General features: G+C 45.9%; 1 protein-coding gene across 1 annotated transcript; it reads right to left on the bottom strand.

Moving 5' to 3' along the window:
• Nucleotides 1-1,845: 1,845 nt before the first annotated feature.
• LOC104148383 (F-actin-capping protein subunit alpha-2-like) lies at nucleotides 1,846-4,136 on the bottom strand. The gene is made up of 2 exons (XM_068958843.1): nucleotides 4,089-4,136; nucleotides 1,846-2,721 (listed from the first exon to the last, which is right to left on the bottom strand). Exons 1-2 carry the CDS (start codon nucleotides 4,134-4,136, stop codon nucleotides 1,846-1,848), a joined length of 924 nt encoding a protein of 307 aa, XP_068814944.1.
• Between the last annotated feature and the right edge of the window lie 17,741 nt (nucleotides 4,137-21,877).

Raw genomic sequence — 21,877 nt, 5'->3', positions numbered from 1 at the left:
CTTTTCCTCTTTGTGTGCTGATGTGCCTCTAGTGCGTTTTTTCCTTGCAGCAGCTTGAGGCTGAGGGTCTTGTCTTGCCTGCTCAGCTGAGCTACAGCCAAAAGCGCAGCTGCCTGAATTGCTTTTCTTTTTAATCTTGGTTTGCTTTGTTACATCCCAGCCTTCTGATCTGCCACATGCTTCTTTGTGTCTCTGGGCTAACAGCCAGCCAAGAGATGAAAAGTCACCTCATGCTCCGATGCTGCTGAGCAGCACAGCAAACGCACATACACTCGTGTTTTCCTCTCTCCTTGATTACTCCAATGATTTTTCTTCCCTGATGAATGAAGCTCTAGGAATGAACCTGTCATTATAGACCCAAAGTGGGGCCTGTCCAGGCTGAATAAGGATCCTTCAGATGTCAAGTTTAATTCTGCTCTCGGTGCGCTCGTTGCTATGTGCGTGCACTGCAGAGCTGTGCAGTAGGAGAATGCAGTAGCGCAGGACTTGAACCGGTTTGTTCTTCCTACAAAAGTTTATGCAAGTATATATCTACTTAGCACTTGCTCTCTTGGGGGATATATTGCCGATATCTTGCACTGGGCCAGAACATGGCTCCTCTGGTCAAGCAGCAAAGCCTGCAGCCTGTGTGCGGCGCCGTGCTGCCACGGATACTCTATAATCAGTGTCTACATGGGCTTATTTAATGCTAACTTGGGTATGTCTGGACGAGCAGCAGTGGATTCTCTGAATTGCAGTGCAGAAATCAGGCAGCCTCCCCTACTCCTCCAATGTCTTTCCAGCAGCCTGTCCCAGAGAGGTGATCCCATCTGCAAAGCAGAGGAGAACTGGAGGGGGAGAAATTCCCCTCCTGTTTACTAAACAAGAAGGATAGAGGAGAGAGGATTGCCTTCTCCTGAATGCCTTATCAGTAAGGGTCTGGTGTGGGGTCAATAACTGATATTCTGATGCAATCACAGAATAACAGAATCACAGAATAACAGAATCACAGCTGAGATAGTAACATATTGCAAATATTCATTGTGAATCAAATTAAAATTTTTTGTTTATTTTTTCAAGCTGTCTGAGGTTTTTTTAGTGTCTAGAAGCAACTGCATCTTCTTCTGAGACACTACTCTTGCAAACCAGAAAGACACCATATTTTGTTTGGAAGGTGTTATGAAAATCGTATTCATTTTTATACTATATTTTTGACACAGCTGGGGGATGATATTGAGCATGATGGACCTGAGTCAATCTGACATAAATGACAAATGGTTTTAGCTGATCCAAATAGGATTTTATTTTTTAATTTTTGGCAAAATAGTCTTGGAAATGTTATGCCAGCTACAGATCTTGATATATAGATGCTGTTTTTGGCCATCACTCCTTCTAAAAAGTTAAGCTATCCAGTTTCATGCTAGTGAGCCTTAAAACTATGGAAATTAAAGCTTAAAGAGGCCTACTGGGGAAGGGAAGCAGTTTGTTCCAGAGTGCTCCTCAACATCAGGAGGCAAAACCAGATACATAATTGAGGTCTCCAGTGTGATGCTTTGTTAAATCACGCATTTTCCAGCCCATTCAGTATTTTAGTTGCTTTGCTTGCTGAATTTCTCACATTTATGAATGGTTTATTAATATCTATTTTCATCTCTAACTGTTATTCTACTGCCCTTGGCATGAGACAGCAGAAGAATTTCACTTTGGGCTGCCCCTTCGACCACATAAAACTCTCTTTCTAGCTTTCATTTTCTGTCTCTACTGAATCTTATTTTTCTCTATTATTTTTAACCATATTTAATATTTTCTTCCTCTCTTGGAGATCATGTCAAATTTATTCAGTGACTACGAGTACACGCTGTTTTTTCAGTGCAGGGTGGGAGCCTTCACAATCCTCCCTGTCATTATCTTCTCCCAGTCGATCAAGCTGTGGGTGATGGGCAGCTGCCTCCGGAAAGCCTTGAGGTAGGTGCCGTTCATCCTCTGGTATTCCTCCATCAGCCCTGCTTGGAGCTGGCCCTCCGAAATCTCGACCAGCTTCACAAAGGCCCTGATGGCCTGCATTCTGCTGGAAACCGGCAGGGACTCGGTCACCTCCTTGCATGCTGTGAGATGGATGTTGCCACCCTCAAAGTAGTGAGCTTGGACATTGATAGTTCCTGTCACCTGGGTAGATGTGGAAGGGGTGAGGGTGAAAGTCCATTCGGACTTCCACAGGCCGCTCCAGAATGGAGAGGATTTGGACACAGAGGCCTGGATGCAGGCCACCAGGATTTTCCTCATGGCAGTGTCTTTAATGAAGACACTGCAAAGGCCTTTTGGGTAGTGCTGGCTGACGTAGGCCCCCAGGGCCTCCTCAAGGGCCCTTCTCCACATCTCTGCTTTTCCATCTTCCTGGGCGTGTGCCTGGAAATCGCTTGCCTCTCCTCGCGCATGGTCGTATTTGAAGGAGACCCGGGCCTGCGGGTCGAAGAAACGGTTTTCCTCCAGTGCATTGTGGCAAGTCAGCAGCACCTGGCACACCGGTGTCCTCACTGGTGTGAAGTGGACCTTGTTGTGCCAGGCGCAGAGGCCAGGAGCTTCCTGCAGCAACAGGCTATCATCTGCCAGCAGTGCACGCAGGTCACTGAAGGCTGCGGTGAACTCCTCGGCCGGGCACTGCCGCAGCAGGTTGGCAATGGCCTGCGCCTGCTCCGTCCGGCGCAGCGCCTGAGCCCTGGGCAGCATCACTGGAAGTCCCAGCTGCAGGAGAAGGCATTGGAAAGGACACCCCTAGCTCCTGCCTCACAAGACGCCACTTCCCTGGGGCTTTCTCTATCTGAAAGCTGTCAAGGATGCTTCTAACATCAGCATGGAGCAGCAGCAGCTGGATGCAGCCTGCTGCTCCAGCCTCACCGGAGATACTATGGTGCTCCTGGCCTAACCTGCAAATCGCAGAGGCCACCACCACCAGCGGGAATGAATGCCACTGCTTTTCTTGTCTCTTGGACATAGCACATCAGCGCGTCACCCATGTATGCAAAGAAAAGACTGAGAAAGACCCGGGATAGAGGCCTGAATGATAACCAAAAAATCGTCATCCTCTCAAGAGGATGTATTTCTCTCCCAGCATTAGCAACATCAAGGCATTCTGAAATAAGCTCCTTTTCCAGCTGGGAATATCTCCTCTTCAGCTCCATCGAACCTAGCCCAATGCCCAGGGAAAGATGTCACATGCCAATTACACTCCTAATCCAGCTGAAGGCAGCCTGCATTTAGCTGCTTAACATCATCTATAAGTAAATCTACAAGTACTTTTATAAGTTTCACAATCAGCTCCCAGCAAACCTTTCCCACAATGATGCTCTCATGAACCTGAGCATGAGCTGAGAATAAACATGAAGTAACACCACAGACAGAAATACTTCCAACTCTGTCAGCATAGGAATGAGCAGGAAGAGAGTCTAAAGAGAACACAGTACTGTATGGTGTTTAATCCACCCTAAATTATTCTAATTTAATATCTTAGGCCACAGACAAAGTAAGACAGGGGCCAGCAGTGACCTCCTCTAGCTGTTAATAGATATGTGGCAGGGAGAGGTGGGTATCTCTTCACGGCTGAGGCTTCACATCTCGTTTTACATCTTTGGTTCTGCTCAGATCACCCCAACGTTCCCGTTAGGTGACATTTAACGTGTCCTGCTGCCACTGCTGTTATCGTCTTTGCTAAGGCATGCTTTCCGGCAGGGGCTCTTGTAGCTCCCTTGTACCTCTAGTAGCAGTGAGGCTCTAAAACATCCCGACCAAATAAATACGTGTATCCCAAAATGTGTGAGGTCAGAGAACCTCCAAGAGAGGAGCAAATGTGCAAAACATGGCTGGATTTCCCCATGGCCTCCTCCACTCTCTGGGGAAACAAAGCTTGAGATGCCAAGCTCCCTTGGGGCTATGTCTTTGATCAGCTTCTTTCCCCATCCTGTTTCTGCAACCGCTCCACTGGGCCTCAAAAAAACTCACTAAGTTCCACCCTCTCTCCCTTTCGGAGGTAAAGGGCACCTGAAAGCAGATCACAGCTCTGCAGAAAACAGCAGAAGCACTCAGTGACCCCCGTCCCCAGCACCCAGCCCTACCTGCTCCACAGTCCATGTCGGCTGCACAATGCAGTTCCAGACTCCCATGGCAACGGAGCACCCAGCGCATCAGTGTGGGAACGCCAGCAGCGGCCGGGACCCTCGCCCAGCCTAGCACCCGTGGGAGCTCCTGAGTGCAGGGCCACCTCACTGCACCACAGGAAGGGAGCGGGCACCCTGCCATGCACCTTGCGGGCAGCCCCTCTCGGCTGGGCTACAGGGCAGCCGGAGGGGTCAGCTCCCTTCCCAGCCTCTGCCCAGTGGGTGCAGGAGGGCAGCTGGCAAGATTGTAGTTAAATACAATACAATACAATACAGTACAATTAAAAAAAAGAAAGTGCTGGCTCATTAAATATTTTGTGACAGGCGCCTACAGGCCACCAAGCCACACACGCAAACCAGGATCTGATTGTATCAGTTACACTAGATTGACAAAAAAAAAAAAAAACCCACAGAGTTTGAGCAAGGATTAGGCACCAGGACAAGCAGTGTCCTTGAACTGCTAAAACCAGATGGGGAGAGGTTTTCTCACCCAAAGTGCCTGGCCAGAACAAACCTTCTGGCTTTGCTGGAGGAGTACAGCCAAGGATAAGGGTTAAGTCCCTCTATGCTGAATGGTGGTAGGCCTTCCGGTACTAATCTTGTGTCTCTAGCAAGTTGAACCTCCCAGTTGTTGTGAAATTTGTCCCCAGCCATTTTCTGGTATGATTGCCTAGAGAAATTCCACCCACGAGGGCCGATGAAGTACTCTGTGTTCTTGCATGATCCAGGCAGCAAAGGTCAAAGCACGTTTTAGGAATGCAATGGTTTTATTTAACTATCACTCTGGAAAGCCTGATATGCTGCTTTCTAGAAAATGTTGCAATTTAGGCTTCAGTAGGAACCACAGAGCAAGAAAAATATTATGCTTGGACCGTCAAGCTTATAGTGTCTTGCTGTACAGGTTCCAGATGAACTTGCTTAACTCGGCTTATGTCTGAGAAAGTCTTTGGATTTGAGATTGCTAGGAAAGAGGAGAAATGGCATGCTCTATTCCTGGATTGCATATTAGCATTCCATATGGGTGCAGAGCCAAAGCATATGGACTGCCATCTGTTCAGCAGGCCTGGCCTGGCCCCACGGATGGTTTATAATGCTAGTAGATTCATCCAGGTTTGGGATTCCTCCAAAGCAAGAGGCGAGCCAATGACTCAAATATTGTGTAAAGCCATTGAAACTAATGGTACTAAACAACAGTCATTTATCTCTTGTTTGATTCTACTTGCTGTAAAATAATGAATTAGTTATGGGGGTGGCTGAATGTTGTGTTGTGGATGGAATTTTTGAAGGAAACATGTTTAAAGAAAAGCAAAACAAAAATCATCTTATTTACTCTATAGCTATGATGTCCTTCATCTTCAATAACATTGCATTTATGCTCCATCTGTGATGAGATTTAAAGAGAATTGCAAGCATAATTTGGGAAACCTTCAATGACAAATTCAAGGAAGCTGGAAAAGGGACTCTTGCAGCTCTTCCACAATGAAGACAGCTCTAGGACAAATGAACGTCATGACAACAAGGGCTGTATTACCCACAAGTCCTGGACTCTGCATTTTTTTTTTAAAGACCCTGGTCTTTACAACAGATGATAGCCCCAAAAGACTCCAGGTCCTAGCATGCAATACCAGTCCTTGCATTGAGAAGTCAGTGCATGGTGGGACTCATCTTGACTGAAGTCAAGAGGCAGCTTCCATTGAGTGAGGGACATCACAACTTCATCCACTGTCTCAGCTGCATTTTGAAGTATGAACCTTAGCAGCTTGATTTCAGGCACCATGCTGGAAAATTTCTGTTGAATTTTTCTGTAGACTTGCGTGGGACACATGATTAAAGCCATAGGATGGCAGCCTGACCGCCAAGAAGATGTGCTATTGTGTCAGCCCCTGGGAGACTTCATAGCAGCTAGAAAACCTCTCTCCACTAAAAGAATTAATTACCATGCATGTTAGCTCTGCGGTTTGGGGAAATTACTGTGGCCTGATTTCCTTCAGCACTTTTATTCCTGGCTGGAGACTGGGGGAGTTGTTGAGGTTTCTGACTTAAGACACCGTAACAAATGCCTAGAAATGAGTGAGCAGACATTATGATTTGTAACCAATCTGTCTCACCTGCCTTGGGTATGGGTTTCACTGCATTCTTTTTTGTGTTTTTATGGGAGGGGCAGAATTACAAGGATGCCAGTCTGCTCCTGGGCTTTCTAGGAGAGAGCAGGAGGGCACACATTTCTTGGCTGAAAACCAGCTGAGGAGCCAGGCAGCTCTGAACATCCTGTGGGTTATTTTTGGAATAAGTCATTTTGGTAATTGCATGTGTTAAACAAAATGCAATTAGGGATGGAGAGAAGGTGTTACGTGTGTTGGAATAGAAGCCATTTCCTAGCCAAAGGATCTATTAAAAATGTGGATTCTTTAATGTACTGCAGGGTAAAGGGGGCAGAGAGGATGTGCTGTAGGGGGTGCTCTGTTGTTTATGAATTTTTAATGTGAAACGGGGCATGGAAACACTTGCATCTGGGATGTGTCTTTTATGGTCCTCACAAGGTTTTGATTAAAAAAGCAATAAAAGCATGGCTATAGAAAACCAGAATGTTTTAAAAATCATCTGCTGTAATTTTGGCAGGAGTGAGGGGGAGAGAAAATCAAAGGGTTGTTCACAAAAAAGTGTGTAGGGCATTGAATTCATATGGAAAAATAAATGCTTTTGAAGAGGTCTTCCCATGAGGAAGCAGGCATTGCACGGCACAGTGAAGAGCAGGGGGACTTCTGCATGGCCAAGGAGACCAGCACAGCGGCCACTTCCTCCCTGGGCACATCTGGCTGCCATCAACATCGTCCAAGCCAGGAAGCGGTGAGTGAGACCACATGCCAGGAGGTGGGATGCAGAAGACATTGGGACTTGGACTGGGATGATCTGGGGATGGCTCAGAGGGGGTTCAGCTGTAATTTCTGAGATGATACAGCACGGTGCATGGCATGCTTGGTGACAGATGCCTTTAAACCATTTTCTGCTGCACCTGTTGCCTCCAAGAGAGACAGCATGCCCGCAGGAGGGAAACGCTAGCACATGATGGAAGGGAGTTAATGAGGCCCAGAGAGGCTGCTGTAGGGCATGCGGGAATTATCGTTGTCTATTTTAAAGGGGTTATATGAGCCTGGGGTAGTTCATGTCTTTGTAAGGGACCGGGGCTTTGTCACTTACTGCTGCAGATGCCCATTCTTTCTAAAGATAAGTATAGTAAATATCCCTGGGTGCTGGACCCCTTGCTCATGCCCTCATGTCTTCCTGCTTCTCAGGGGTGCAGGGAGCCCTGGCACGTGCCCTCCATGCTGAGCCCGCCTGGCCCCTCATAACTTGCCCTTCTCTAGCTCCATCACTCCCATGACCTTGTTGCCATTAGACCGTAATCTTTACTGTGTGCACTACTTAGTCATCCTTTCACAGAAAAAGAACTGAATACCCCAAAATGGTCCTCGTTGCTCCTGCAGAAGCATCCTATAAGGGGTTTCTCTCCACCTTGCAGGTGAATTCAATGAAAGCCAACAACAGTTGTGGCTTCAAGCAGCCCCCAAGGACCAAGGTTCACTGAGCTTGTAGTTTAAAAGGAGATTAGCTTCTAAAATTTAATGAGAATCTCTGTGAAAACAGAGTCCCAAGGATAAAACAACAACCAAAAAAAAAGAGCCCATTGAATACCCATCCAATTAGGGCTTCCAACTGATCCTCATTAAACATCTACTCCTGACATTTGACAGCGCAGTTTAGATTAGAACTGTGAAAAATCCCCTTGAAAAGGCAGATTGACATTTTGCGGAGAACTGTTTTCATAGTAATACTAATAGCTTAAAACTGTGAGCTTTTACCCTAACGTGGAAAAAAATCTTGGGTACCACAAAGGGGTAACCGCTATGCTGGCTAGCAGGGAAACTCCTGGTGACCAAGCTTCTCAGCTCAACGAACACAGACAACCCCTGGCCTTGACTCTCCATGCATAGGGTCCTTTAAAGGGAACATTTAATAAGATACAGAAGCTGGATTTTTTGGTTGAGCTGAATATGAAATCACCATGGCAACCTTTCTTCTGGGGTGATCCAAGTCAGGTAGCAACAGCAGAGATGAGTTAAAGGTCATCCCTGCAGAGGAAGATGGGCATTGATGAAGCACTTTAACAAGTCCCAGAGGAGTTGGCATTTAAAAGCTGCCTGAAGGACTCAGCCAGATCCTCGAAGGGAAAGAAAACGAAGCGCAACCAGTGTTTGGGATGCTTTGGCTGAAAAGCCACCAGCATCTATCCCTCGCCCCAGAAACAAGAACCCTCTGGAGAAGCACATGAGGAGCCCAGTGCACGGAGAGACATGGGTTCGGCTCCAGGTTTGCAGACCTGGGAAACGACTTACTTGGCAACTGGGTAGCAGCCAGGGAAAATATTTGCAAACAAAGGCTGCTGTTCCTGAGTGAAAGGAGTAGTTATGTGCAGGAAATGAGACCACCTGCTCCAGAAGGAAGATAAGGAGAGAAAATCATTTGTAAAATCATCTAAGACTAATTGCAAACTGATTTTCACTGGGATTTATACTTGCGGTGCCTGAGGCTCTCTGAGAAACATGCACTCCCTTCTCAGATGGAGGACTCGGTGTGATTTATACCGATGAGCAAATACGATTATCCCCACTTTGCAGATAAGGAAAACAGAGGCATGGAGAGTTTTAATCATCATTTCCATAGCTAAAGCCAGGCACTTAAAAATATAGCTTGGTGTTCAATGAGGGGAGGTGCCCTGTATTTCTGCAAACCATTTAACCAAGTGCTCAAACACAGCTGTGGCAGGGCACAAATTTACTGTGAGCAGGGCAATGATTGCACCTCTGCTACTGCAATCAAACCCAGTGCATGTGTCCCTGTACTGAGCTCCAGGAACAAGCCTGGGCTCCTTCCCTTCCCTTGCTTCCAAGCTGGGCAGTTTCATCCTGGATGTACCCTGGAGGTTGGAGGAAAGGGCAAACATCCATGGAAGGCTCCAGCTGTTTCAGGTCGTGCCTTTCTCCTGGGAAGGAGAGCAGGCTTTGTTCTCGCTGCAGCTCTGAAACCGGGTAACCTGTGAGTTCAACCTTCCCCCCAAATTTTAGAATTATTTTAGAATACTATCTGTGGGAATTCTTCTGTGTGCCATCTATTTTTAATTTTGTTATTTTTCTCTGGTTCTTAGGGTCATTTTTTTTCAGGCTTTTTTCCCCTGTAACCATGAGGGCTAGGAACTCGTAGCTTTTGTTGTGTTAATGAAAGCTGAGCATCTCAATCTCAACTTCAAGAGCTGTGACTTCAAAAACCCCACATACGTATGACTAGTGAAAAAAGTTGTGCAGGTTCACAGCACTGCTCCTCTCCATCCCTGCAGAGCTCAGCTTTTACCCTGAACCATTTTCCTAAGCCTGCGTCACACCTTCAGGTACAACTCTCACTTTTTTATCAGCCCCATGGCTGTAGCTCCCAGGTCAGGACCTTTACTGTCAAAAATCAGTGCAGGAAAGTCTCCCTGGGGTACGTCCGACGGCTGGAAGAGAAACGAGGGTCTCAGATGAGTTGCAGCTTGCCTGGCTGCTGTTCCTGTTGCTCCGTCATTCTCATCAATTCAGCCTCTACCAGTGCCTGCAGTAACCCAAACAGTGTCGGCCACCTTCTACAGCCAGGAGGGATTCAGAGCCAGGAGAGCACATTTCCCTCCCGTGGCCACTCAGAGCTTTCCACCCGAGACTCGTAGACCTGTGAAATGGCTCTTCGTTGGGGCTTACTAAGAGACTCAGGAGACCTCAGGAACTCTGCTGGGACCTCAGAGCCTCACTTCTAGTCAGTTCGCACAGATGGTCTTCCCTGATGGCCACGGGCGAGAGGAGGAGCAGAGGGTGCTGTAGCTTGAACCTCGCTGGATGTTATTTGCTTGCTGTGCACATTTCAAAGCCAGCCTGCCCAAGTTACACCAGTAGATTTGTCCAAAGAGATATGTATTTATTTCTAACAAATTTGGCACTTTAAGTAAGGGGAAAAAAAAGTCTCCTCAGCTCTAGTTTGGTGGGAGAAAAGAAAAGATAGATCTGAAGTGAAGACCGAGGATGGTGAAGAGGCATTGGGGAGACAGCGGTGTAAGAAGCATGTGGAGACTGTCCCCTCTTCAGACCCTGAGAGTTTGCCACTTCTTTCTGTGATTTCTGATTTTCTCACTGAAGCCACATGCTCACCTGCAAGCTCTGACCTTCCTCCCACGAGGACAGCAAGGCTTTGCCCCTGCCTCGCAGGTTTTGGGGTGAAGCCCTGTCACCCACAGCAGCAGTGATCCCCACCAGCAGGAAAGGCTGCCCGGTGCCGGAGCCAGGACGCGCAGATCACAAGGCAGATGGGGCATGGCGCTCAGCGTGGTCCGAATTTCACCACTTTTCAAACGTGGGGAGCCACAGGTCAGGATGAAATGACCTGCGAGCCATTCCGGCAGCGCCGAGGGCTCCCGCTGAACGCAGCCTTATGTAACTGTTCCCTGTTCCTCTTCAGAAATTGGGACAAAATAAACCATTCTGCTCCACCAGTGCGAAGGGTCACGCAGAAACTTCCTCGGCCATTAGGGGCTGGAGGTGTTGCCATTCGCTTGTCATCAGAGCCTCTCTAATTTGAACTAATGACTGGGGAACTTGTTGCTGATTACAAGGCGCTGCGAGTCTCCTAGCTGTACGCACGCAACCACGCCAGAAAAACAACCCACCCTCCCCCCCCCCCCCAGCATGGTAGGATAATATTTCATAGCATTGCCAGAATGGACTTCGGCCGTTTATTTTGGCAGCTGTAGTTTTAATTATTTTTGATAGGATTTTGCAATGTGCTAGTAAATGGACTGCAACGTATTTCATAAAAAAAGAATGAAGTCTTGCAGCCAGCTTGTCTCAGCACCCTAATAAACCAGGAGGGAGAAATGGGGAAAGACTGTACCAAAGGACCTGGACTAGCAATCTTCTAGTGTGCACAGAGTGCAAGGAAAAGCTGTTTCCTTTTGGATACCTCAGTAGTTATCATGAAGCTGCACATTTGGACAGCTCAAAACTTTGCAGCAAGATGCAGAAATCAGATTTTACTTTTCAAAGAGCAGACTTGTTGCAGGAGTGGCAGGACCTGGCAGCAGGAAAATTAGTGTGGTATGTGCCTCTGCGGTTTTAATCCCATCCAACCACTGGACAGGAGAAGAGCGTTTCCATCTGTGGAGAACTGCAAAATCTCATCATTTGCTTTCTTTGAGAATGAAGATGAAAGCCACAATTTTCACAGAGCAGAAAGCTGCCCAAATGCACACAGAGGGATTTAGAAAGACTGAGAAGCTTTCAGCCTGTCTGACACTCATCTGTGTTGTTGAAATGCCTCACTGGAATTACAGTTTGGCTATAACTTGCCCTTCTGCTCCTCTGCAAACCAGGCCATTTTACCAGGGGGCTGACAGGTCCACAAGATGCTGTGCAGGTTAGATAAACATGCCTGAAATTTGCAACCTGGATCCACTTGATACAGTTTGGTTTTATTTTCCTCAGTGAAGAATGTCTGTAAAAATCGAGCTTCTCCCATGAAAAATTTCAAGCATGCAAAATTGAAATTTTCATCAAACATACTTTTAATGGGAAATTTTTTACTGATTCTACCAGGCAGGCCTCAACACATGTGTGAACCTGAGATAATTTAGCATCTCTGCTGCAGTTCTTCATTTGCTAAAGGAGGAGAACAGCAATAGCCCGTCTTGTTAAAGCTCTCGGAGACAGATTGCTGGAAAAACCTTATAAAAAGCTCCCTGTTACTGTTATATGAGGGAGCATATAAGGTTTTGCCATCCTCTCGCGAGGCTGTTTTTGCTCTGTCGTTGATACCTGATTAATCTGGGCCCATCGTGAAGGCTGTCCCAGAGCTATTGCAATCATTGCTTTAGTATTAGTCTGAGGGGACCCATCACTTCCGAGTTGATTTTAAAGAGGAACATGAAATGAGCTGAAACTTAACACCTGCATATCAAGAGAGGCTAGATTTGCAAAATAAATCAGTATCTCAGGCAGGGGGTCAGCCTAAGCACCTGCAGGATCTGCTTGCTTCGGTGCATCTATAACACAGGAACTGGACGAGATTTTGCACATGTTAAATAAAAGCAAGTTAATATATACGAATGTTTAAGGCAGGCTCTCAGGAGAGATTCCTAATCTGGAAATTGCACTCTGTCAACTGTGATTAAGTGTGTTTTCCTTCCCATCTTTGCACCAGACACTGCCGCATCTCATCCACGCTGAAGAACAGCAGCTACGCTCCAGCTCAGAGCTGACCACGTTTCCATAACTGGTTATGCCATCTCTCAGCACCATGGACTCAGCTCTACCAGTGGTCATTTAGAGCAGTTTAAAGTCCCACCAGGTTATTTTCATGTCCATGCTGAATTGATACAAATGACTGCCGAGTGTGCAGGGCAGAGGAGGCTCAGATCGGCACGCTGCAGAGCATTTTGCAAAGAGGATTCTAAGCTGTGGGGGGAATGATTATTATCATTAACGGTGTCAGAAGGGAGGCAAGCAGAGAGTTTGGTATTTAGTATTTTGACAAAAGCCACAGGGTCCGGATTTGCACTCAAAGTCTACAAAACATTTTGCACTGAGGCTTAAAAAATAAGGTAAAATGCTTATTATACTAATAACTCTTCAGCTTATGTTGAAGATAGGCGAGCAGGGTATCTAACACTTGATCCCCCACTAAAGCTTTGGCCATCATAAATGCAAAAAAGACTGATAAGAGTATACGGGTTACACAAAGGTAGCAGCATGCAGGCTGCTGGAGATTTTAAAAAGGAGGCTAATTGCACAAACTTAGCAGGAGACTGTTTGTGCCCTGGCACTTAAGCTCTGCACAGACTGAAATCCAGCAAATGCGAGCTCTCCAACATCAAACACACACCAGCAGACCTGCGCGTGCCTCTACGGACGACCGGGAGTGAGAAATCCCAGAGAGCCACAGGCAAGACGCACTGCAAGCAGGATATAGTCATCGGAAGGGTGCTCCCGATCCTCCTGTGACTCTCTCAGTGCTGTGAAGGGTGTTTTTTCTACACCTTCAGCTCCTGAATTTGAGTCCATGCTCAGTTTTCATTTTCAAAAAAAAATGAATAGAAGTCTTTGCTGGCAGCAGGGTATGGAAAGAAGTTTGCAAACAGGTATGCATTGAAATACTCACATTAAAAGACAACCAAATACAACATTCAATGAAGGACCAACAAGCAGACACTCCAAGCTTGATCTGGGATCTTTTAAAATCCTTCTAAGTCAGTCTTTCTGGCTTTTGGGTGCTTGAGAGTCTGAGGAGGAGCAGGCGTGACAATATTGCAGAGTACAGGCTTAGAGGCAACAGGTAGAAGGAAAATTTGAACCTGCAGCTCGGAGAGGAAAGCAGAACTCATTGTTTTGTGCTCTCTTGCAAGAGATCGTGGTTCATTTCTTTGCTAAGAAATTTCCTGCTTCACCTAGGACAAGCTGTTTAACTTCTGCACAGTAGTGAGCCTTGGAGATCTGTTGCTAAAAGGATGGCAGTGTAGTAGGGCCACAGTTGCGTGCTTTCGGCAATATCTTCTTTAACTATCACCCGGAAAGCCTTGATTCCTTATCAGATATCAGCTCAGAGGTGCTCACAGCCCTTTCGGTACAAGAAGTTACACAACATTGGCTTACAAACTCCCTGTATTTCCACTGCCAGTCAAATGCATCTCATTTTTCTCAAAAATGAACCATCTCTCTTCCTATTCTTACCTTTGAGACTCATTTCCCCCATCTCTGGGACAGTAGCAGGACAGTCACAGGGCTTCACAGCTATTGATTTATGCTGCAGTTTCAAGCCTGGGAAATGTAGGTCACTGATCTTTGAAGTGGCCTATATTCATAGCTCCAGATAAGCCTCTTTTGCCAGTGTTGACGTTTTCTAGCTCCAGATTGACTCTGGAATACACACATGAATGCTCCGTCTCCCTGGGTATTCAAGAAGGGAAGTTACAACTGCGAATAAGCAGATGCTGCATAAATCAACTGTGTCTTGCACAGGTGGGTGTGCTGGTGTACAGCCCAAGCAACGAGTAAAGCTCGGTCTCCGTGTAAAGGTGTCATTCACTCAGGATTCTCTGTGTGCATTTGTATTTTTGCTTTATAGGAGAAGGATAGTTAAAAGAAAAAGAACATTTTCACTCTTAATGTCTCTCTAATATGTGAATCTCGGAGCATGGGGCTGGCAAAACGAGTACAGAAAGGCTGCGATATCATCATTACAATTCACTAATTCCATGACCTTGGAAATCAGGCCTGAAAACTGAGAGCTGCCTGCACATCAGAGCTAGAGCCATGTTTTGGATGAATTGGCAGCTGTGGAACAAATGAAAGTCTGGCTGATGAGCGGCAGCTACCTAGCAGAGGCGTGAGCAGATTGCAGCTGCAAGAGGGGGGCCAAGCTCCAGCCCGGAAGTCCCGGCTCTGCCAAAGTCGGCAGGAGTTTTGCCATTGGCTTCACAGGAGGCACGTTTTCACTCCAGATTTCTACTTGCTCATATGGGAAAAAGAAAATAATGATAATAGTCTGGCACGTGCTTTCTGTGAATAAAGAAACACCCAGAGTGTTTCATGTGCTTTATTCATCTTCCACAAGAGGTATCAATTTCACTGCTCCCTTTAGCTCTTGTCTTCCCACTATCCACCACGTCACCTCAATACCCAGAGCATCTGCAGTCCTGAGAAAATGTGAATGGTACCAAGTGGATTTCAAGCACAGGGCAACAGGAAAATCCCTCATATGCCTGCTCATTTCTCAGATTTGGGAGGATGTTTAGAATGGTGCTAGACTATTGATTAGTAATAGCCCTTTCCACAAGTGAAACAAGAAGAAGAAAAAGATTAAATGGTCTGAAGGAGAAAGAATAGGGTGAGAAGAGCGGAAAAGAGGAAAAAGGGGCATTCTTGTGCACTCAAGGGATAAGATGTGAAAAAGCTGTCTTTCCTGGTGCCCACATACCATGGGGAAGACATGTAATAGCTAACAGCAGCCATCTAGGTCATCTAGCTGTGCTGGGTGACCTCTGAAAGCCACATTGACATCTGAAAGGCTAATGATGTTCACCTACAGCTTGTCTTCAATACAAGATAGCATGGCATCAGGGACAGCCTGCTGCGCTGAGCACCCTTAAAGGGCTGGGGGAATTCAAATGGCCCGAATTCTCTCTTGAACAATTATTTCATGAACTAGGTGCACTGGACAAATCATCCAGGAATGCTCCTCTAGCTGTGGTCACCTTCCTTTCAACAGCTTTTTGGGGCTATTTGGAGAGCTGTATTTGTCACTGGTTCCAGATTTTTATCAGGTAAAGGGAAATAGGTCAAGTGCCTCCATTTGATTTAGCAGTAGCACGCTTGGTGCAGCACTGATCCCAGCACCTAGGGTCAGGATCAGACCAGCCCAGTGATACTTAGATATAGAACCTTGCCTGGAAACTACATACCACTTCTGCTAGTACGCAAGCTTGTTCATCATGTCTTGTTTATGTTTCGGTCCCATATATCATATACGGATGTGGGTCATTGCAAAGACCATGCCTCAGCAAACTGTGAAATCTCAGCTTAACCTCTTGTCTTATGTGAAAGAGGATTTTCTCATCTCCTATCGGTACAGGCTGCTGTTGTATTGAGTTTTATCTCCTCAGTAAGTCTGCGTTCCCCAGCAAGTATCAGGAAAACTCATAGCAGCAGTGAGCGTAAACATGCACTGACAGTGTAAACTTTACAGACTACAGGTCTCTTCCAGAAGAAAAGGAAGTTGAGTCGTGCCAGTCCCCAACATCTCATGTGAATAACTGTCATGTAACTCCCTATCTGCCAACCCCAGTGCCGTCACAAGGTCTCTCGAGTGTGTCTCTCTTTTGTGCACCTGAGTGAAAAGAAAAATCAGCCCGTCTTTTATTCATGAGACACTGATATTCTTGAAGTCAGTGAAATAACTCCACATTTGTACTGGTGGAAATGAGAGCAGGAACCATCCCTCCAGCTTTTTATTGCTGTTGGGGGCAAAGCAGAAAAAGTAAAACAGAGTGATCCATGTAACGAGAACAAAATAAGGGTTCATTGGCTAGGAACTGACACTACATTAAATCCACCTCAGCCTCCTCTGCTCTCTCAGCAGCACCTCAGCTACACTGGCTATATTTCTGGCAGTAACCCTTTCTCCTTCTTTCACGCATGGTCAGTACACACGCCACTGGAGCCTAATGCAGACTTCAGTACATGAAAGTGTAAACCTCCTAGGCACTCAGAAGTGCCACTCTGCGTTTCAGCACGCCCCACTGACAGCAGGTCAGGAGAATGTGATGAAGAGATAAATGGATCCACAGAGGTGAGATGATTTAATATATTGACCATGTTAAATGTGTAGCAGCTAGGTCTGAGCTGACCTTCATGATGAACAAGGCTGTAGATTAAGATTAGTCCTATGCGCTATCTACCTCCATCACAACAAGGCATCTAATCAAACAGGGCTTGGTTTGCTCTGTGCTAAATAAGAGTACATGCCTTTCATTAAAAGTCTCTGACCCGAGTGGGACAAACATTTCTTTGGGGGGTCAAAAATGTGAGGTACAAAGTTTAGTGCTGCATTACTGCAACTGCTGGCTAAAGCCACTGCTAAAAACACATTATTTGTATTGTGCCTTCAGGTTTCCTCTATTTGCACACATTTATTTTAGGCCTTAATAGACTTCACTGAAATATTTTCAAGTTCTATAGAAAAACAAAATGCCAAAGGAAGTCCAAAATGCTGGATTCGTCATGTTCTTCCTCAGGTTTCAACTTTTTAGACAGCACATCAAAAATAAACATAATGAAGTTGGTATTATTATTAATATCTTCTACATTATTTGAATTACAATAAACAATTAAATGGCATAAATGATGTGTTGCTACACTTAGGTACACTACCAAACAGCAACTCGCTTCACCTTCTCTCCTCTGCTTCTGTTCCTTCCCACCTGCTCCCTGTCAGCATGCACGGCACAGTCGGTTTACTCAGCTTCCTGTGAAATTTAAATCAAAGAAAACCCCAAACTTTTTCAGCTCCTCTCAGAGAAATAAAATAAAATGAATGGTAGAAATGGCATCTTCCAGAGGCTTTTGCCTCACAATGGCAGCAGCCTCTTGATGCCTCTGGCACAGGGAGAATTGCACAGCAGCTCCTCCTGATGGGAGGAGACTCACCTTGCACCTGTCTGCCTGTTCTGCTGCTCGAGAGCCTGACAGGTCTCCTCAGTTCTGTGTCCAAGCTTTTATGAGCCAGACTCATTAACCACCTCTTCCCTTAGCAAGAGAGACCTCATTGCATGCTCCCTGCTTGCCAGCTTGGTATCAAAGAGAGCCGGATGCAGTTCCTGGCCCTTTGTCACAAGGTTTCTTAAAGGTTTGGGGCCCTCTGAACTGCTGCAGGATGCCTATGGCCTGGTCAACCTGTGAAGTGCCGGTTATGAGATGGAGCTCTGTGAGGTCCTTTCCATAGCTCGAGCTGGGCAGGCTGGCAGGAGCCGAAAGCTCAGCCTTGCAGAAGCCAGCTAAGCCAGCTGTGCAGCAAGTAGGGCTGCCAAGCCCATCCGCACCTTTAAATGACTGAATAACACTGCTCTGTCACTGGGGTAGCAAGTATCATTCATGTTATGGCTGGGAGCAACCAAGAGAAAGCATCTTCTAGGGCTAGGAAATGAATGCAACACCTCTCTGAAGCTGGTGGAGGGTTTTGCCTTATATTTCAAAGTTCTGGACTGGACACGCTGCTTCCAGAAACCACATGTTCCACCTGTGCCCGAGGTGGGAAGCATGGTCACAGTGCCAGTGCTGGGATAGCTATGACAGCTTTGCAGTTAATCAGCATAACTCAGAAACCCTCAGTCCCCTGGCTTCATCTTTATGCAAGCCGCCAATTCTGTTCGGGATCTACATCCTCATGTCCTCCTGACTGAGCCTCTTCCTCCACCTCACAGTGAAACTCTAAAGCAAAAGGGCATATATTAAAGACTGAAAATCTGACTGAGTTAAATCTAAACCAATGCAAAGGCAATTACTCTAAGAATAAAGAATAGGTCTGGCACATGAGGGCTAGGGTAGGAGGGGCCTCTTTAGCAAGGGAGTCACCTGGTAGCAATTTGGTGACCTGATGGGATGCTGGTCAAGACCAGAAAATTATAAAGGGCACAAGTGGGGTGATCCACCCAAGTGGTACAAGGTGGGTGGGAGCTGCCTCATTAGCAAAGAGCTTGAGGAAGCCAGGGAAGTTCAGTGCTCTCAGCAGAGAAGGATCTCCAGGTGCTTCCTAGAGAGAGGTGAGGTAGAGTTTTTTTTCTGAATACCTTGAAAGTGCTTTGTTTTTATCTTTAAGTGAAGTAACGATGGTATCGGAAACCATATCATTGTGTGCACTTGTTTGCTGCTAGTATGGATCACTGGGCAGTTTAGTACCACCCTAGGCTGTGTGGGGATGTCTGCAAAATCCAGCTTTGATTCTGGTAATATGTGAATTGTCTGTGATTTCCAGCATTGGCAGGGTGGATATGAAGAGATAATGGGAGCTCTGCTGCTGGTGTCCAGGCTTGAATCCACTAAGGAGGGTGTGGGACCTCTATATAAACTCTTGAAGCTTAAAATACCTGGAGATCAAGTGGCAGAGTGCAGTAATGGCAATCCGGAGAGTGAATACAGGGTGTGTTGGACCAGTGCTATTGTAAGTCTGTTAAGCTGCTCTATGCTGTTGTGTGTTTTCTAACAAGTAAAGCAGGGAATTGATTTATCTTGAGTGTTGTGTTCATTTTTGACGTTTAGTGTGTGGTTTTTTTTTTAAAACATCTTGTGTGTGCGTATGTATTCATTCTTGCAAAAACCCCTTCCCCGTTTGCTTTCCTACTAATGAGATGCTCTCACTTGTTTCTTTGTTATGCCAGTTCTTATTTCAAACTCTTTGACATGAGCAACCATTTTTCTATGAAGGCTGGGATCACACAGCAGGTTTATAAATTTACTTCTGAAATGCTCCATTAATAAATAATAAAATGTTTATAAATATGCAAAATAGATTATTAGTCAATTCCACAAAGCTTTGGCTATAGGAGTGTAAAAGCGTGCCCTGCAGCTTGTATATCTATTGTAAGAAAGAGGAAGAAACTAAAAAAGAAATTCTGATTCCCTTTATAACTTCCAAGTAATGAATGCTGAATAACTTACTTCTGAAAGTGATTATGTTAAAAGCAAATCATTTCTTTCCTCAAACAGTAGCAAACAATGTGCTGTAAATACATGGTTTAAAAATACTATATGTACACGCAGAGATAGAGTAAGCTGTTCATTTGAACAGCTCTGTGAATAGCAGGTCTTTAGTGACAGCCTCACCAGCTCCATACATCCTGAGTGGTACTAATTATCATTTTATTTAAGCCTAGCAGGCTTCAGGAATGCTAATCCTACTCAAATAGATCTGACTTTTAACTACAGGTGCTCACATTGGAGCCTTGAATCAAATCATGTATAAGTTTGCTTCCTACAAAGTGGTCTCGGTCAAAAGCCATCTGTGAGCTGTGTGGCAGGGGAAGGAAGTACATCCTGGGTAACAATGGGTAGCATGCATGGCTGTGCAGCACAGGTGGCAGGGGCCGCGGAGAAGGCCGTTTCTGAGTGATTTGATTTACAGCTTTGATTTACTGAGTGGCATGGTCTCCACATCTCACACCTGCAAGCTTCGGCCAAAGCCTGTGGTGGTTTCAGGGATGGGGTTAGAGCTGGAGTATTTGTTAGCCGGCTTGCACTGGGTGGTGTTATTCACTGGAGATCCTGCAGGTGCAGGCTGGGCGTGTGGCTGCTGCTGTTAGCGTGGTGGGTTTGTGTTGATGAGCTCAGGCTGGGATATTAGTGGCACCTGAGCAGTCCAGCAGTGATGGCAGGCATCTGCTTTTCTAATAAGGCCATCCTGCAGTTGTTGCAACACTATTTTGACTCTTTAGTCCAAAAAGAAATGGCTTTATTGCTTCTTTGCTTATTTCTCCTTAGCTTTGTTCTCCAAGGCGTTGCTAGTCCATGGCTACAGGTAACCCATAACAATTGGGGATGAGAGTAAAATAGCTGGAAAGTTTGGGGCAGAAACGTAAGAGCAAGTGGATTGTCTGCATTAATGCAGCAGGAGAAGGGCAGGGAATGCTCTGCTCACTTCACAGCACTGATAGCATTTCTTCCCCATAAATGAGAAGAATTGGTCCTACCCAGTAAGCTCTATCAAATCAAGGAAAGAAAACAAGAAAAAATTACTTAAATAAAATATTTTTCCTGTTTACCTGAAAAATTGTCTAGACACCACCAGGAGCTGTATCTTAGGAGTCCGTAAGCTAAGAGAGGGGGAGAGAGCTGGATAACTTCAGATACTGTCCAAAAGACACTGCTGAGACAATTCTGCTGACAGCCAAGCAGAAATGAAGTGGGAAAATGTCAAATGTTCTTGACCTGAGCTAAATCTTTACGAATTGAGGGCAGGAGAAGAGAAAAGTGTCTGTAAAGAGCTTTTATTCAGCTAAATATACCTGTATCAGGGCAGAGGCAGTCTGGGGACACATGGAGGGTGAAGAACAGCTTGGGGGCAAAGGTTTCAGAAGTGATGCCTCAAGGAATTGAAGATTATTTGAAGCATTTTATTTATCATAAGCACAGTGACTATTCTGGGCTAGCATCAGAGCTGATGAGGAGCAGCTGAGTCAACCTAGGCCCCTTTGTATTTCCTCTAGCAGACTCAGAGCAATGAAAGATATGTGTTACCTAGCAAGGATCATACCCCTGAAACTCCCAGCTGAAGAACAAGGCCAGCAAGTTTTGGAGAGCTCCACTTCTGTTTCCTCACTGCCTGGAGCAACTTGCTTTCCCACCTGGATGTATAGTGGGATCACTGCTACAACTATTTTGCTGAACAATGTTCAGAGTTGGTAGTCTCCAAAAATGCTTTGTGCTCCCTAATACAGATCAGAGATGACCAAATTGGCTCATTCAACTCCTGGAATGTATGAAGGATGAAATGGTCATGAGCAGGTCTCTGTTACTAAACTGTTGCTAGGCTAGAATAACAACATGCACATTGAATTTCCATATTTAGAAGGAGCCAATCTAAGAAACCCAGAGGAGTTGGGAAGAGATTTGGGTATGGAGTACGCATTACCTTCCACACATAAGCCTTGGAAAGTGAACTCACTCAACCAGGATAAAATGGTGCAGCTGGTTAACTAATCTTTATCCCTTTTCATCTCAAATCTCCAGTCTCCCGTCTCTCTACTGCAGAGTTGAAAGGCTAGCAGAGAAATCCATGTCCTCCCTTTACATGAGCATCAGGGTCCCCTCCTTCGCTGGGAGGGACAGAGAGGGGAAGTGACAGGCAACAACCGGAAGTGTGTACTCAAGTCAGGGCTGGCTACCTTTCAAGGCTGGTGTTTAAGATTGCAGTCTTTCCCAAATCAGATGTTAAATATGCTGGCCGAAGCTTTGCAGGAGATGCTGCCTCTCAGAGTGCCTCTGCATGAAGAGTCAGCTTGATTTCATCTGTGAAAGCCCCTCAGGACCAGCCTTTCCCTGCCTCGTCCCTTCTACAGCCAAAGTGGTTTCGCTCCTCCAGGTTGGATGAAGGAATCTTTACCCAAAGTAGACAGGCTCTCAAGTGCT

Source organism: Struthio camelus, chromosome 12, assembly GCF_040807025.1.
Source record: "Struthio camelus isolate bStrCam1 chromosome 12, bStrCam1.hap1, whole genome shotgun sequence".
Lineage (NCBI taxonomy): Eukaryota > Metazoa > Chordata > Aves > Struthioniformes > Struthionidae > Struthio > Struthio camelus.
Note: the sequence above shows the minus strand (reverse complement) of the source record. Positions and strands in the feature narration are given on the sequence as shown.